Source organism: Diadema antillarum, unplaced genomic scaffold (assembly GCF_040938485.1).
Source record: "Diadema antillarum isolate AM-2024a unplaced genomic scaffold, OU_Dant_1.0 seq00001337_RagTag, whole genome shotgun sequence".
Taxonomy (NCBI): Eukaryota; Metazoa; Echinodermata; class Echinoidea; order Diadematoida; family Diadematidae; genus Diadema; species Diadema antillarum.
Genome location: NW_027272106.1, coordinates 127167 through 141376, shown reverse-complemented (window position 1 = coordinate 141376; position 14210 = coordinate 127167). Strand labels below are relative to the sequence as shown.

At 37.5% G+C, this 14210-nt stretch overlaps 1 protein-coding gene across 1 annotated transcript in view; it reads right to left on the bottom strand.

Annotated features, from left to right (window-relative positions):
- The window catches only part of LOC139708446 (uncharacterized), a 38596-nt gene extending 24423 nt beyond the window's left edge, over positions 1 to 14173 (bottom strand). The window contains exons 1-4 of the mRNA XM_071620397.1: positions 12300 to 14173; positions 7263 to 7600; positions 3417 to 3722; positions 1510 to 1638 (exon numbers count right to left, since the gene is read on the bottom strand). Coding sequence (XP_071476498.1) covers positions 1510 to 1638; positions 3417 to 3722; positions 7263 to 7600; positions 12300 to 14173 — 2647 coding nt within the window. The remainder of the gene's footprint in view (positions 1 to 1509; positions 1639 to 3416; positions 3723 to 7262; positions 7601 to 12299) is intronic.
- Between the last annotated feature and the right edge of the window lie 37 nt (positions 14174 to 14210).

Here is a 14210-nt window from a genome sequence, read left to right as displayed (position 1 = left end):
CCGAGTAGCAATAAAATACGGATGAACCTGATGTCAACCGAGTGAACTTGTTGCAATACTTCTGTCTATATATATATATATATATATATATATATATATATATATATGTAAAACCTGATACTCACATATCATTATACCCAGAACTTGATCAGAAGTACTGGGGAAGAATTTTGCATTTGAGTCCTGCTCGATATCCTCAAAGGGAGAAATGCTTTAGACAGAAGTATTGCAACAAGTTCACTCGTTGACATCAGGCTCATCCGTATTGTATTGCTACTCGGAGTTTCATGCCACCTTCATTTAGGGAAGCAATCATCAGGCAATCTGATTGCCTGTTCATTTCCCATCTGAGAAGATGGCTGGATAGCCCATATTCAGCTACGTTAAGCTGGTCTTCCATGGGGTCCACTTGGATTTGACGTGGGACCACTTCAACGGGTTAAACACCGTGCTCTTTGCGATGAATGAATGAAGCAGAATCTTTTACGTGCATGAGTTGTTACTCTGTCATACACGGGACCTCCATTTTATGTCCTATCCGAGGGACATAGTGTTTTGCCTCTTGCTAGAGGGGACGGTATGCTTGCACACAACATTGCTCAGTCCAGACTCGGGTTCGAACCCGGGCTGCGTGATCGTGAGGCAGACGCGCTACCGACTGAGCCAAATCACCGTCGCAGACAGAGTTGACAATTTAACTTAGACTCTAAACTTTAACAGTTAAAACTGATTTTGTGGGTCCGGTAACCCTCAATTTTCACTGATTTTTTCTTCTCGGATTTTTTTTTTCAGTAACAAAGCAACATAGTATATTATGAGGGTGATGTTTTCCCTTCATTCGTATAGCCATAGATGTCTGCGCACACATTGTATTTGCTAGGTTTCCTTCATTCCTTTCAGTGGCCATTAGTTAATGATTATGTCACATGACAAGAAGTGACAAACGAACCAGCAAATACGTAGATTGAAGGTTTTCCGTCAAAAAGTTTCCGTGTCATTTTTGCTCAATCAAATTGTTTTGAAATAAATGAATAGCCAATATTTTGTTCACCCTATACTGAATGTGGAGGAGTCTAAACTACCTGCAGTTATGGCAAATACAGTCTTCACAGAAAAGTCAACATGACTAAATAAACAGGTAAATGAATAGATAAATACATAAATAAACAAATTTACTTTCTAAACGTTCACACTAATGTACGTTATATATCATTAACATCACTCCTAACAAAAAAAAAAAACCTCTAAATACAATATCAACTTGAGAGTAGTTTTTACAGAGTTGTTTTGTTTCTGAAAGTGACATTCACAGAAATTCACAACATATTAAACCTCTGCATTCAACCCGCCATCAGCACACTATCAACACTTTCTTACTTGTTTATGCTTTTATGTTTTGGTGTAATCTGGCTATATTTCAAAGTTATGGCATTGGCTCAGATCCATGTCTGTACCATGCCTATGCACATCATACCATTAGAAGTTATCAATGACATAATTGCTACCAACCTCCAACCACAATTTGGCAAATGGCTGTCCTTCGGAGGCTGCACCTTTCATTGTAGAACTTTCTATTCAGCATGTAGATGGAGGCACAGGCAGCATAGTCACTACTTGGTTCACCAGCTGCATTCCAGTCTCGTATCAAAAAGAGAATAGAAGCATCACAATTTATGTCGGAATATATGCACCACGACACAAGATCAATTCCCAAAGTGTGTCATCACGATTGATACAAGCACAATGCGTGGTAGGGGTGAACTTACTGTACCGATATCACTCTCATGCTACCTGCCGTTGATGTGGTAATATCAAGAGATTTGCTTTCCTTTATCTATTTCTAAATCCGATACAATCTAGATATGGTCATTTTCTTGTACAAATCAAAGGTTTAAGACTGCTTCCCCTGTTGATAAACCCAAGATGTCTTGACAAGTTAAGAAATGAAATAATTCTTGAATGAGCTCTGTTACAGAACATGCTGAGGATATTTAGAAAGAAAGTTCAATTGTTTTCCTATATCACTGTAAGATCCAACACCCAAACACAGTCTGATGTCGCACACTTTCGATAAACTACCCTGGGACATTTTCAACTTTCCTGCTAGAACAAAACAACTTCTTTCATTGAGTCCTCAATGGCTGACAAAGATAAAAAAAGAGTAGTATACAATACACATTACACCTCATGGCACAGGCATCAAAGACTCAGCATTGACTTTTGTTAGCAGTAAAAAACACACGAGGCGAAAGGAAGTGTACTTTAGGGTATTAAAAAAGAGTTAATTGCGTTACGGATAATTTACTGATGTCGACCAAGTTTTGTTGATTATTTGCTTAACAAGACATGATACGACTTTATTTCCATGGCAGCGATCTTCGGAAGATTTCAAGGAATAGAACTATAACTCCAAGCTAACTGCACCTGCACACATTGACCGAAAGATTGGTCTGTATCTGGTCGTCGGGGATATACGTGTGTATGTTCCGCGGTGACTGCGTCTGGCTTGACGGATTCCCTCCGGAGGAGAGGGATAACGTAAAAAAAAAAATACATAAATAAAATGACAGACGGATCTTTTTGTCTACTGCACACATAAACCAGCCCATTACAGGCAATGCAGGTGGGCGCAAACGATCAAAGCAGTCTTTAGTACAGTTTACCAGTACACTTATGCCCAGGGAAAAGAAAAGAAAGAAAAATGATCACATGATGGCTCTCGTAAAATTATTTAATTAGGAGGCAAGTCATCATAATATGATGTGGGCACACATAAAGAATGCGCAGTTAAGACCATTTCACGATGGTATTGGTCTGACCAGTCTGCGACCGCACGGAGCATTATTTTTTTTCACTCGCAATCGTTGCAGGTGATCATGTCAGGTCACATCTGAACATGCATTCTTAGGAAAGGACAGATTCACAAAAGAGCCGACTCTATGCTTTTAAATGGTGCAAACTCAATACAAATGGTTTTTCTTAATCTATCTAAATAGTGGAAAGGAAAGTACACACTCTGACAAAATGTCTGCTGAGAAAATACGCTATGAAGTTCAGTGTCTATTCAAGTGTTTAATCTTGCCTAGTTGTGCTCTGTGCAATGAATAGGATAAAAACAGGATGTAAAACTTTATAGCGGCCACTATTGTTGGATTAGACTGAAATTTGGTGTACTCTATAAGCACATTATAAGCATGACTAATGGTTAACTGTCGAAGCTGTAGCATAATCCTTTCAAAAGTTGTTTGAAGTTGAAAATCAATAGTGTGTAAAGGTTTTCTAGGGGATGAAAAAGGACCTTTAACTTATGCATACTCATTGCAGCATGTTGTGCGACCAAATGATCGCAAGCAGTCGCAGAACCATTGTCATGATCGTGAAAAGGGATTCATCTTCGCACAGAATTGTTTCCTTACTTCTATAATTGGAGCGAGTGCCATTTGCGTCGGTCTCACACACCCATTCAGACTCCTCAAATTTGTTGCAGTGTATCCAGGCAGAGACGCCATCAAAGTGAAGCTGCAGCGCGTCAAACTCTGTGTCGCTTTCCAGAAAGAGGAGAGATGGCTGCCTCAGCTCACCGTTTGTTAGCTCCACTTCATCCATCATATTGCACTGTAATTCAGCGTCCACCCACCCGGTTTTATTATTTATCTGCAGGCACTTGGACCCTGCTGGGAACCATCCACTTGGACAGAGAGATGTGGGGTCAGTCTCAACATCTACCATGTTGAAAATATAAAATAACATCGAACATCGATTTGACTAAAAAAGATATAAGTTCATCAATACTGGAGTTTGTATATGTAACTGCTTCTTTCGGATTTCACCCCTTGGTAGATAGACCAACTCGCGTCAGTGCTACGTCAGCCACAATTTTCGACAATATACTATTATTCACAAATGATAACACCATCTCCACTCTGTCAGGCATTCTGATGACAGATATATCTGATCACCTACCAATATTTCATATATCATTGTATCCAGAGGACGTAACAGTAAGAAGCCAAAAATATTCAGGAAGATTTACTATGAAAACCTCGCTACCCTTTGTGCTGACCTAGCAGACACGATAGATACAAGACAGAATAATTCAAGAAATGAATGATGGTAAAGAAATTTTGGCAATATTCATGGATCTTTTTAAAGTCTTTGACTGTCTTTCTCATGAAATTTTACTTCAAAAATTGCAATATTATGGCGTTCGTGGTGTCTGTCTTAAGTGGTTTAGACCTTTTTTATGTGGGCGGAAACAATTCACTGTTCACGATTGTTTTCATTCGTCTTTTAGAAATATTAATACGGGTGTGCCTCAGGGATCCATTCTTGGACCTCTACTGTTTTTGATTTATATAAATGACATTGTCAATTCTTGCCATGAATCTCATTTTATTTCATATGCAGACGACACCTCACTTCTTGCCTCTCATAATGCTATCAATGTTTTAATTGAACTTTTAAACTAAAATCTCTATCAAGTACATAATTGGTTTAAGTGCAATATGCTCACTTTGAATATAAGTAAAACACAATGTGTATTTTTTAGACGCGGAGGTATGCAGTATAATACTGATGATATGATTTTAAAAATTGGTGATATACGTTTGAAATTTTATGAATCTATAAATTGTTTAGGAGTTGTATTAAACAGTAAGTTGAGTTGGAGCGATCATATTGACTTTGTTTGTACAACATTTTCCCGTTTTATTGGAATTTTGAATCGACTGAAATATGATTTGCCAAGTTACATTTTGTTCGCTCTTTATAATGCTAATATCTTATCAGTTTCATCTTATTGCAATTCTATCTGGGGAAACACGTAATCTTGCCAAACTCAGAGACTTTTTATACTACAAAAGAAAGTAATTCGAATTTGTACAAAGTTAGATTATAGAGCATCAACGTCTAAACTTTTTAAATCATTACACACTCTTAAATTGCAAGATTTGAATAAAATGCAAATAATGTTCTTTTATGCAACGTTTTCATGCTAAAACTCTTTCACCTTATTTACAAAATATGTTTTCTGTGAACTCTGATGTACATAATTATCATACAAGATCGTCAAATCAATTTCAATAAACATTCGTTGCGTCATACTGGTCCCGTTTTATGGAATACGTTAGAATTGAGCAAATTCAATACACAGTTTAATAACACAATGTATGTTCAAAAGGCAGTAGAAGAAGTTATTGATTAGTAAGTATTGATTGGATTATATATATGTATGGATGTATTGGTCTTTCTTCTATTTGTATGATGGTGTTTAATGTTTTTCTTTTTTTTTTTTGGTTATGATTAACTTGATTTTTTTTTCTCCGTCCTTTGTTTTCTTTGCTTTGTTTTTTAAGGTAATTTTTAAATAATTATAACGCGTACTATGTGCAACATAAGAAGCCTATTCTGGCTTTCTACGCGCATGCCATTTTCCGACAACCAAACTCACGATGTTAATGAATTCTCTCGATGTGGTTTTTGTTCTTTTTTTCTTTATCATAATCTCGCCTTGTTTGTTTTTATAGTATAAATATAAAAAGATAAATATGAAAAATAACAGTTGTAATATCACAACATCATGACACAAGAGAAGAAAGTAATCATACACAATGTCGGCATGCTTTCTAATATGGACATTCATAGTGCTAAAAGACAATAAAGTTCCCATAATAAATAGATAGAACAGCCAGTTGTGTTACCATTTGCTGTATCAAAAGCTCACAGTAGAGGAAAATTTCAGATGCAGTTAGGCCTGTAAGTAACCTTGAAACAGGTGAAAAGAGCGAACATTTTTTTTTAATTACAACAGGAAAACATTGATCAAAATCAAATGAAAATGATGGATATGAATGATGGATATCAGTGAGCTGAAGATGTCATCAATGGAGTTATAAATATTTTTTTTTCCAGCAATATAAACTGTAAAACAGAATGCTATCGCTGGCAGACTGATTACCGTACTAAAATAATGGTCAGTAGGCTGTATCGCCAATTGTTACGGGGGAAGAACTTATTTTTTTTTTAGATTTTACGTACAATTTCCATCCGATTTTGATAACATTTTCATGTTACACTCAGTAATTTTACACTTTCTTAGCAGATAAACATTTTACTGGTGTGGCATTCCCTCTTAAAATTGGGTAGAATTCCATTCTCGAGAGTTATGTATATTTCAAAAATATGTTTGCGAATCTATCTCCTCCAACTTCCTGAAAAGGTTGTTCCTTTTATTTCATACAGCCTTACTCAAGATAGAATACTATACTCCTCCCCCCCCCAAAAAAAAAAAAACCACACACACACACACACACACACACATACAAATATTCAAACAAGGTTCCATTTAACCATATTGACCATATTGAAAACACATATTTACTATGTGTTTTGATAGAAAATGTGAATTTGATTGAAGCCTCCATTTATATGTTAGAAGACTGATGGCTGGTTTGAAAGTGAACGATTATCATGTGGCAGATAATCTAAGCTAATCCCCTTGAGAAAACAAAATCTGATCTCAAAATAATTGTGACCCTGCACCTCAAAACAAACAAAAAGTCGCCAGATATGAATTTTTAGTTAAGACCATATTCTGAAAGAGCAGACTTTAAGCTTGAAAATGATGTATAAATCAAATCAAATGGACTCTCCTAACCTATCTAAATATTGGAAAGAAAGCACGAACTCAGGAAAAGTGTGAACTGAGAAAAGAGGCTCTGAAGTACAGTGTCTATTCAAGCGCTTAATCTTTACCAAACCGTGCTGGCTGAGCGATGAATGGGACAAAAAACAGGAAGTAAACCACCAGAGTAACAACAATGAAGAGATTATTAGATTAAACTGAAATTACACATGCCTCATTAACACATTCTGTTCATAATAGATGCCAACTTTCAAAGCAGTAGCACTATCCTTTCAAAAGTTATTAGAGTTGAAAGTTAAGAGTGTGGACAAGGTTTTTCAGAAATGAAAAAAAGATTCTAAAGACATACCTAATCACACTATTCTACCAAAAATGTTCGAGATAAACTGCTAAAAAAACACACTTTTATGCCCGTTTTATGATACCAAATTTTAGCATAATGTAAACGAAGACCCGCTCTTTCAGAAAATATGAAAAAGTCAAGTTCGGCTAGGTTGACCCATTTCACTTATTTTCAGTCCTCACGCAAAATCAGTGTGTGCGACTTTATGTTCGTTTTGAGGTGCACGGTCACAATTAGTACTAAAGCCACGTGAAGCTATTTCAGCTATGTTCTTACCATATGTGCATGTTGCTGAAATGAGTGCAGTGAATCCAACTCCGGATAAACTGCCATCAGACTGGAACCTGATCCAGACAGGACTGAAGTCAAAGTCGCGTCTGATTTGGCCACGTATCCCTGAGAACTGATTGGCTACTCCAGAGAAGTGAGGATTGTCCGCTATTTTCAGCGTATCATAAATAGGCTCGGTTCTGAATCTTACGAGATGCAGAGTCATAAGACAGCCCTCTGGAACAGACACCATCCAGGTAATGTCACTGTTGGCGTCGTAACGTTGGGGATAATTAGGGATGAGATGGCGACCCTCTGGCCAGATTCTAGGTGGAATGTTCGTTCTTCAGAGACATTGAAGATCACTAAAAGTTAAAAAAATGGGGGTGGATGTAAGTAACTTCCAGAAGGTTTCTTGGACTTTTTTAATTTAGTTTTCAGTTTTGGTTTGATTCTATTTATTCACATGTGTAAATCAACGACATAATCTATTATGTGACAAATCAGTGATAACTAATACCTACTTGTAATATGAATATATAGATATACATGTATAATTATGATAGTAGTGACAAGTACTTGTAAAAACATTCATATGATTTGGGGTTTGCCGCGTGTGGTGGAGACAATCATTAGCAAGCAAATGTCTTATCAGACTCATTTAATGATTATTTTTCTGATTGTTCTTGTTATGTCATCCATGGCAAAGAAGAAAATCGTTAGGCCCTACGTATTTTTACAGGTATTAATGTATCATAAAAAGATGCAATAAACGGGTGTCAACAATACATGCATGGATTATCTACGAATTGGATGAATTAAACCAGACAAGCATCAGAAAAAAAAGAAAAAAAAACATGTTATATCATACAGACCTTACTATCGAAAAACCTTCCAACATTTTTCCTTTTTATACCATTTACTTTTCATCACATACCATTCATCTTACACCGTGAAGTACAACTGAAGAACCGTTACTTTAAGACAATGCCAACTGAACAACAATGCGACTCTTACCAATGGGATACCATGAAAACACTGTCTACCACTACACTATGCCTTAAATTGTCATTTGCCGATCACCACTACCATAGAATACCGTTTAAAATACCATTTATCATTAGACTGTATCAATATTCTTCCACGACACGCGATTGACAATTTGAGTCTATTAGTATGCACACTGCGATAAAGTTCACTATTGCCCATTCATCAATGAAGTGCCATTGAAACACCATTTACCAGTCAAGTCCACGAATGAAATGCCATTCACTATTGATCATTTACCATTAAAAAGATAATACAGTTTTTGTTTAGATGGGGATTCACATTGTTTCGTAAGGTAATGAGAAACCACTTATGAAATATGAAAGACCATTCAACTCGAGATGGAATCCAAGTTTGTTTAATAAAACTATATATATAATGTGATCCTAATAAAAGCTGCACCCCAAATTTTAGTACGACCAAAGGTTAGGTCGTATCCTAATATCGGTTTGTATTAGATATGTCAGTCATTTCAAAAACCTATTTTCATCTAATAAATATTTAATTCCGAAGACAAATGCATGCTTTATTATATTTTATAACTGATTTCTCATTACTTCACAAAAATGTTAGAAATCTGAAGAGTGATCTCAACTAAACCTATTAGACAGGGCAGAGCCAGGCAAAAACTGCCTTTTTCTCTCACTTGATTCTGGTACTTTAGACCATACTTAACGAAATAAGCTTCTGCGCCATCTTGAAATCTGTCCAGATCCAAGATGGCCGCCAAAAATCCAAAATGGCCGCCAGAGGACCTAAAAAGTGCCTTCTGTGGTAAGATTTGTCTGGGGATGGGTTTTTTAAAACTCTATTTGATGATAAATGGTAACAGAAATAAGATTCAGTGGATTAAAATCAGAATCAGTTTCTTTTTTATTGCGAAAATCCAACATGGCCGCCAGACGGAGCTCCCGAAATTAATAAATGTCAGAAGAACCGGAGGGCCAAACCTAAAAACTCGCTTACTTAACGAGTGAGTTCCACTCTCTCTGCAAACTAAGTAGACCATGCTTATTTTCAAATTTCTATTGTAACAAACAACATAACGCTGGTCTACCTCAAAAAAACTTGTTGCGAAAGCCTCCAAATCCAAACTGGCGTCCAAGATGGCCGCCATATTTACTGAATTTGCAATTTGAAAGATAGAATTTGATAGAAACATCAAATTTCAACAAATGTGATGTCATATGAAAGAGAATAAAATTTCCTACAAGTTGATACCATTTTTGTGGGAGATTGTGATAACTGAATTGAGATTTTAAGGAAAAATTCTCATTTTTTGATATTTTTCTGAAAAAAGGAAAATCATGAAAATGCTTGATTCAGCATAAATCAGAAAAAGACTGAAGGATTATCTTGAAACGTTTTTAAGAATTTTTTTTAACATATAATTAATATTTGGAGAAAATTAGGGGTCAGTACCATATGCGGTTCAGGAGTTATAATGTTTCAAACTTGAAAACTCACTATGTAAAAATTTCCACTTTAGCTGTGACAAGACCTTGTTGGTTGTAAAGAGAGTCTGCATACGCCAAGACTACTACACGCACCACTGGCACTGACGCTTGTAGCAGTGCCAGTGGTGCGTGTAGTAGTCTTGGTGCGCGCAGACTTTTTTTTGGCAAACAAGAGTTTGTGCCTGTAAACTAACTTTTCATACCAAGTCGTAGCTCAGGTTACGCCGATCGCTATCATTTCAAAGTAGATTGTTCTGGAGCAGATGAGATGAAGCAAAAAATGTCTTACAAGTAGAGGTAGAAGCTTGAAACAACCATGCTATAGAAAGTTTAAAACAAAATTTGGATCAATCACTCAAAAACTTCAAGATTGCAGGCCATCAAAGCTGACATAGTTTATTGCGCCAAATTAAATGTATTATTTTAATTTTGGTACAATTTTGTCTGTTGTGCTATCTATTTATAGTTTTTATATATTTTGAACATTGTAGTGGTATTTCAAACCGTCATGGATCTTTATGGAGATATTTTTAAAACCAGTGATATTCTACTCAGAAAAAGAAAAAAATCGAGTGGAAGTTTCATTTTTGAAGGAGTTAATAACGGAAATCAGTAAATTTGAAGTAAAATTGGAGTGAATTTTGAGTGAAAATTTTCATTTTCACTCATTTTAGAGTGACCTTAGGGATCACTCGTCACATTTTGAGTGATCCCTGAGATCACTCTTAAAGGAATGAAAATGAACATTTCCACTCTCGGGTGATCCTGATATCTAAAATGTGAAAGCATCTACCAATGGCATTAGTTCAATTCAATTTTGACACTATAACCCACATGAAATCAGCCTAAAACGAAGTAAGAAAAATTTATTCATAGTGAATACACTTTCAGCATGCTTATTTGTAAATTCAATTCAATTCAATTCAATTCAATTCAATGTTTTATTTCATTTTTCGACAAGAACATACAAACATCACATCTTCTTTTTTGATCACAGAAAATCAGGTGCGTAGAACTATGTGGGATGAAAAGAATATACATTAATTGTAGCACCTTGCAATAATTACACATTATCATAAAACTCGAGTGATTTGAAGTAAGTAAACATTGTGGATAATTCGAAAAATGGAGGGACCCACTAAAAAGACAAGTCTTGTAGAATGTGCGCCCCTCAGAAATGTGAATATACAGCATGAATAATCATTTTGGACAGTGTTATTTGAACAATATACTGAAAAGTAATTTCGCACAACACATTTAAAAGCAACTTTGAGAAATTGTCGGATTTTTCGGGGGGGGGGGGTGCTCGGATCAGAAGGGCTTTCACGGACATGTACGGATCAGATATTATTACACATAATATGCCATCATCATTCACGTTTCTACAACAGCAGAGTAACATACAAATACAAAAGCATATCTTTGATACAGAAGCATTTCTTTTTTAAATCAAAGGTCGGTCCTTACCCAGACACTAAAATGAGCTCCACCCCCCCCCCCCAAAAAAAAAAAATAAATAAATAAACCCTCAATATGGTTTAAACAAGGACAATATATATGATAGACAGCAGTACAAGAAATTCTAAAAATATATGAAATTATTAATCAAGATTTGACTCTGACGCAACACACTAAAGGTATCGTTTACCATTGGAAGATATATCACATTCGATTTATATGTGCAGGTTAGTTGTATTACAAAACATTCTGGTAGAGTGTTCCAGACAACAGATCCAGCATGTGAAAATGTACGTTCGAAAGCTTTGGTTTTTGCTTGTGGGATTTGTAGGACTGTCTTATCATTTTGTGACCGGAGTTGACATCTGGTGGCTGTAGGGGTGGTTAGTAGGTTGGATAGGTATTGAGGAGCGGTATTCATCATGCATTTATAGACAAGAAGGGCTAGTTTGAAATCGATACGCTCTCTTTGATGGGGAGCCAGTGTAACTGCTTCAGTAAAGGAGCACTCGGGGATCTTCTCTTTACACCAAGCACCAGGCGAGCCGCTCGATTTTGGACTTTTTGGAGTCTTTTCACATCACTGACATTCATATTTGCCAGCAGAGAATTTCCATAATCAAGCCTGCTCAGAACTAGAGAGCGCACTGCATGGTTACATGCATCTTCTGTAAGATACTTTCGAACATGAGATATGTTTCTCAGATGGAGGTTTGCTGTCTGGCACACTCTACTGACATGATCTGTCATCGACAGTATCTGGTCAAAATGAACACCTAGATTTTTAACAGTGTCTGATACATTGACAGTAGTGTTTCCAAGCCGAATGCTTGTATCTCCCGTAGGGCGTAGTCTACTAGATGAGAAAACAATGCTTTGAGCTTTGTCCTCATTTAACTTCAACATATTACTCGCCATCCAATGTCTTAACTCATGTATGCATTCGTGCAGTTTAGTCCGGGCTTCGTTCAGACTGGCAGGATTGCGTGGATCGAAAGTACAGTAAATTTGTGTATCGTCGGCGTACAGATGATATCGTAGGCCATGTCGTCTGATGATATTAGCGACAGGTCTGATGTACATTGTGAAGAGTTGAGGCCCAAGCACCGAGCCCTGAGGGACTCCGTATCTTACAGTATGAGGCTCAGAGAACTTTCCCCTAGTGACGACACGTAGAGAGCGTCCGGTAAGGTACGATGTAAACCATTGTAGAGCTGTGTCTCTGATCCCATAATCAGACTGAAGTCTTGCCGACAAGATCGAATGATCTAGTGTGTCGAATGCGGCACTTAGATCTAGCAGCACAAGTATGACTGCCTTCTTGTGGTCAATCTCTTGCAGAATATCTTGCTTCACACGAAGTAATGCCGTCTCAGTGCTGTGGAAGGCCTTGTAAGCTGACTGACAGTCCTCATGCAAATGGCAATCACGTAAATAAGATGTCAACCTAGAAGATACCACATGCTCAGTTACTTTCGACATGAAAGCGATGTTTGATACTCGCCGGTAGTTTTCCATGACGTTCTGGTCCAGTGACGGCTTTTTCAACCGAATAAAGACAACAGCCTCCTTCAGTTTATCTGAGAATACACCGGAATTCATGGATGTGTTTACAATATGACTTATGACTGGTACGAAAACATCGACATATTCCTTTAAAAGCCAGGTGGGTAATGGGTCAATATCACAAGATTTACTGGGAGCTCTCAAAATGATCTTCCTTATTTCACTGTCACTAACATAGCCAAACTCAGTCAGTGATGGCATATCCTCAGGACTATCTTGTAGGGTAGACATGATGGGACCAGTGGACGATGAGACACTTCCAGAGGTACTGGATTCAAGGGATTGTCTCATGCTGGACATCTTATCATCAAAATAGTCTGCAAATTCATTGCTCAGCTGAAGATCATCGTCTGAAGCATGTAGCTGTTGATTATCTGCAGTTCTGAGCAGAGAATGGAGTGTTGTGTACAGACTCTTTGGATTTGACGAAAGAAATACATCAGTGTAGAAACTTCTCTTAGCCGTCTGGATAACTTGAGTGGCATGGTTTTTCTGTTTGACGAAGAGCTCGCGATCGCATGGTGCTCGTGTCTTCCGCCACTTTCGTTCAAACTTCCGACGCTTCTGTCGAGCTTCATGCACCATCGAATCATACCAGGGAACGCAGGGTTGTTGCTTCCTTGTGCGTGTTGATGCTGGACAGTGAACATCGAGGACGCGTCTGATAGTTTGATTATATAAGTCTATGGCAGAACTGCTGTCATCTGTAGTCAAATCACTGAGAGTCGTCAGAAGATCTTGTCCAAATGACTTCCTGTCAAGTTGGCGGAAGTTACGAGAAGTTGTCGTTTTCTTCTGTGGATCTGGTTGCTCTCTCTTCAGGATGCAGCCCACATTGAAATGATCAGAAAGTGCTTTGTCACTCACTGAACATTTGGACACAAGACAACTTTCTTTTCGAGACATGATCAGATCTAATGTGTGGCCCATATTGTGGGTAGGTCCAGTAACATGCTGTTGCAGTCCTGCTGCTTTTACAGAACTCAGAAACTGCCTAGTTTCCCGATTTCGTAGAACATCAATGTGGACATTGAAGTCACCTACAACCAGTAGATCTCCAGTTAACATCGCTAAGCTGCCGAGGAAATCATCAATTTCTTCTAGGAAAGCGGTCACTGTGTAACCATTGGCTGCTGAAGGAGGTGGCCTGTAGACAGCAACAATGTTCAAGTTGTTTGAATCATCGCTGACACATACATATTCAAATGTAGTCGTTTGCTGATCTAGCTCCTTGATTTTGAGATGTAACTGTGACTTAAACAGGATGCCGATACCACTATGGCTGTCGCTTTCTCGAGGAAAGTTCATGAAGGAGTAGCCAGGAGGAGAAAACTCGTTAATGACAACTGTATCTTCCTTCGTGAGCCAAGTCTCTGTAACCGCCAGCATGTCGATGTCATTTTCGAGGACAAGATCGTAAATTTCG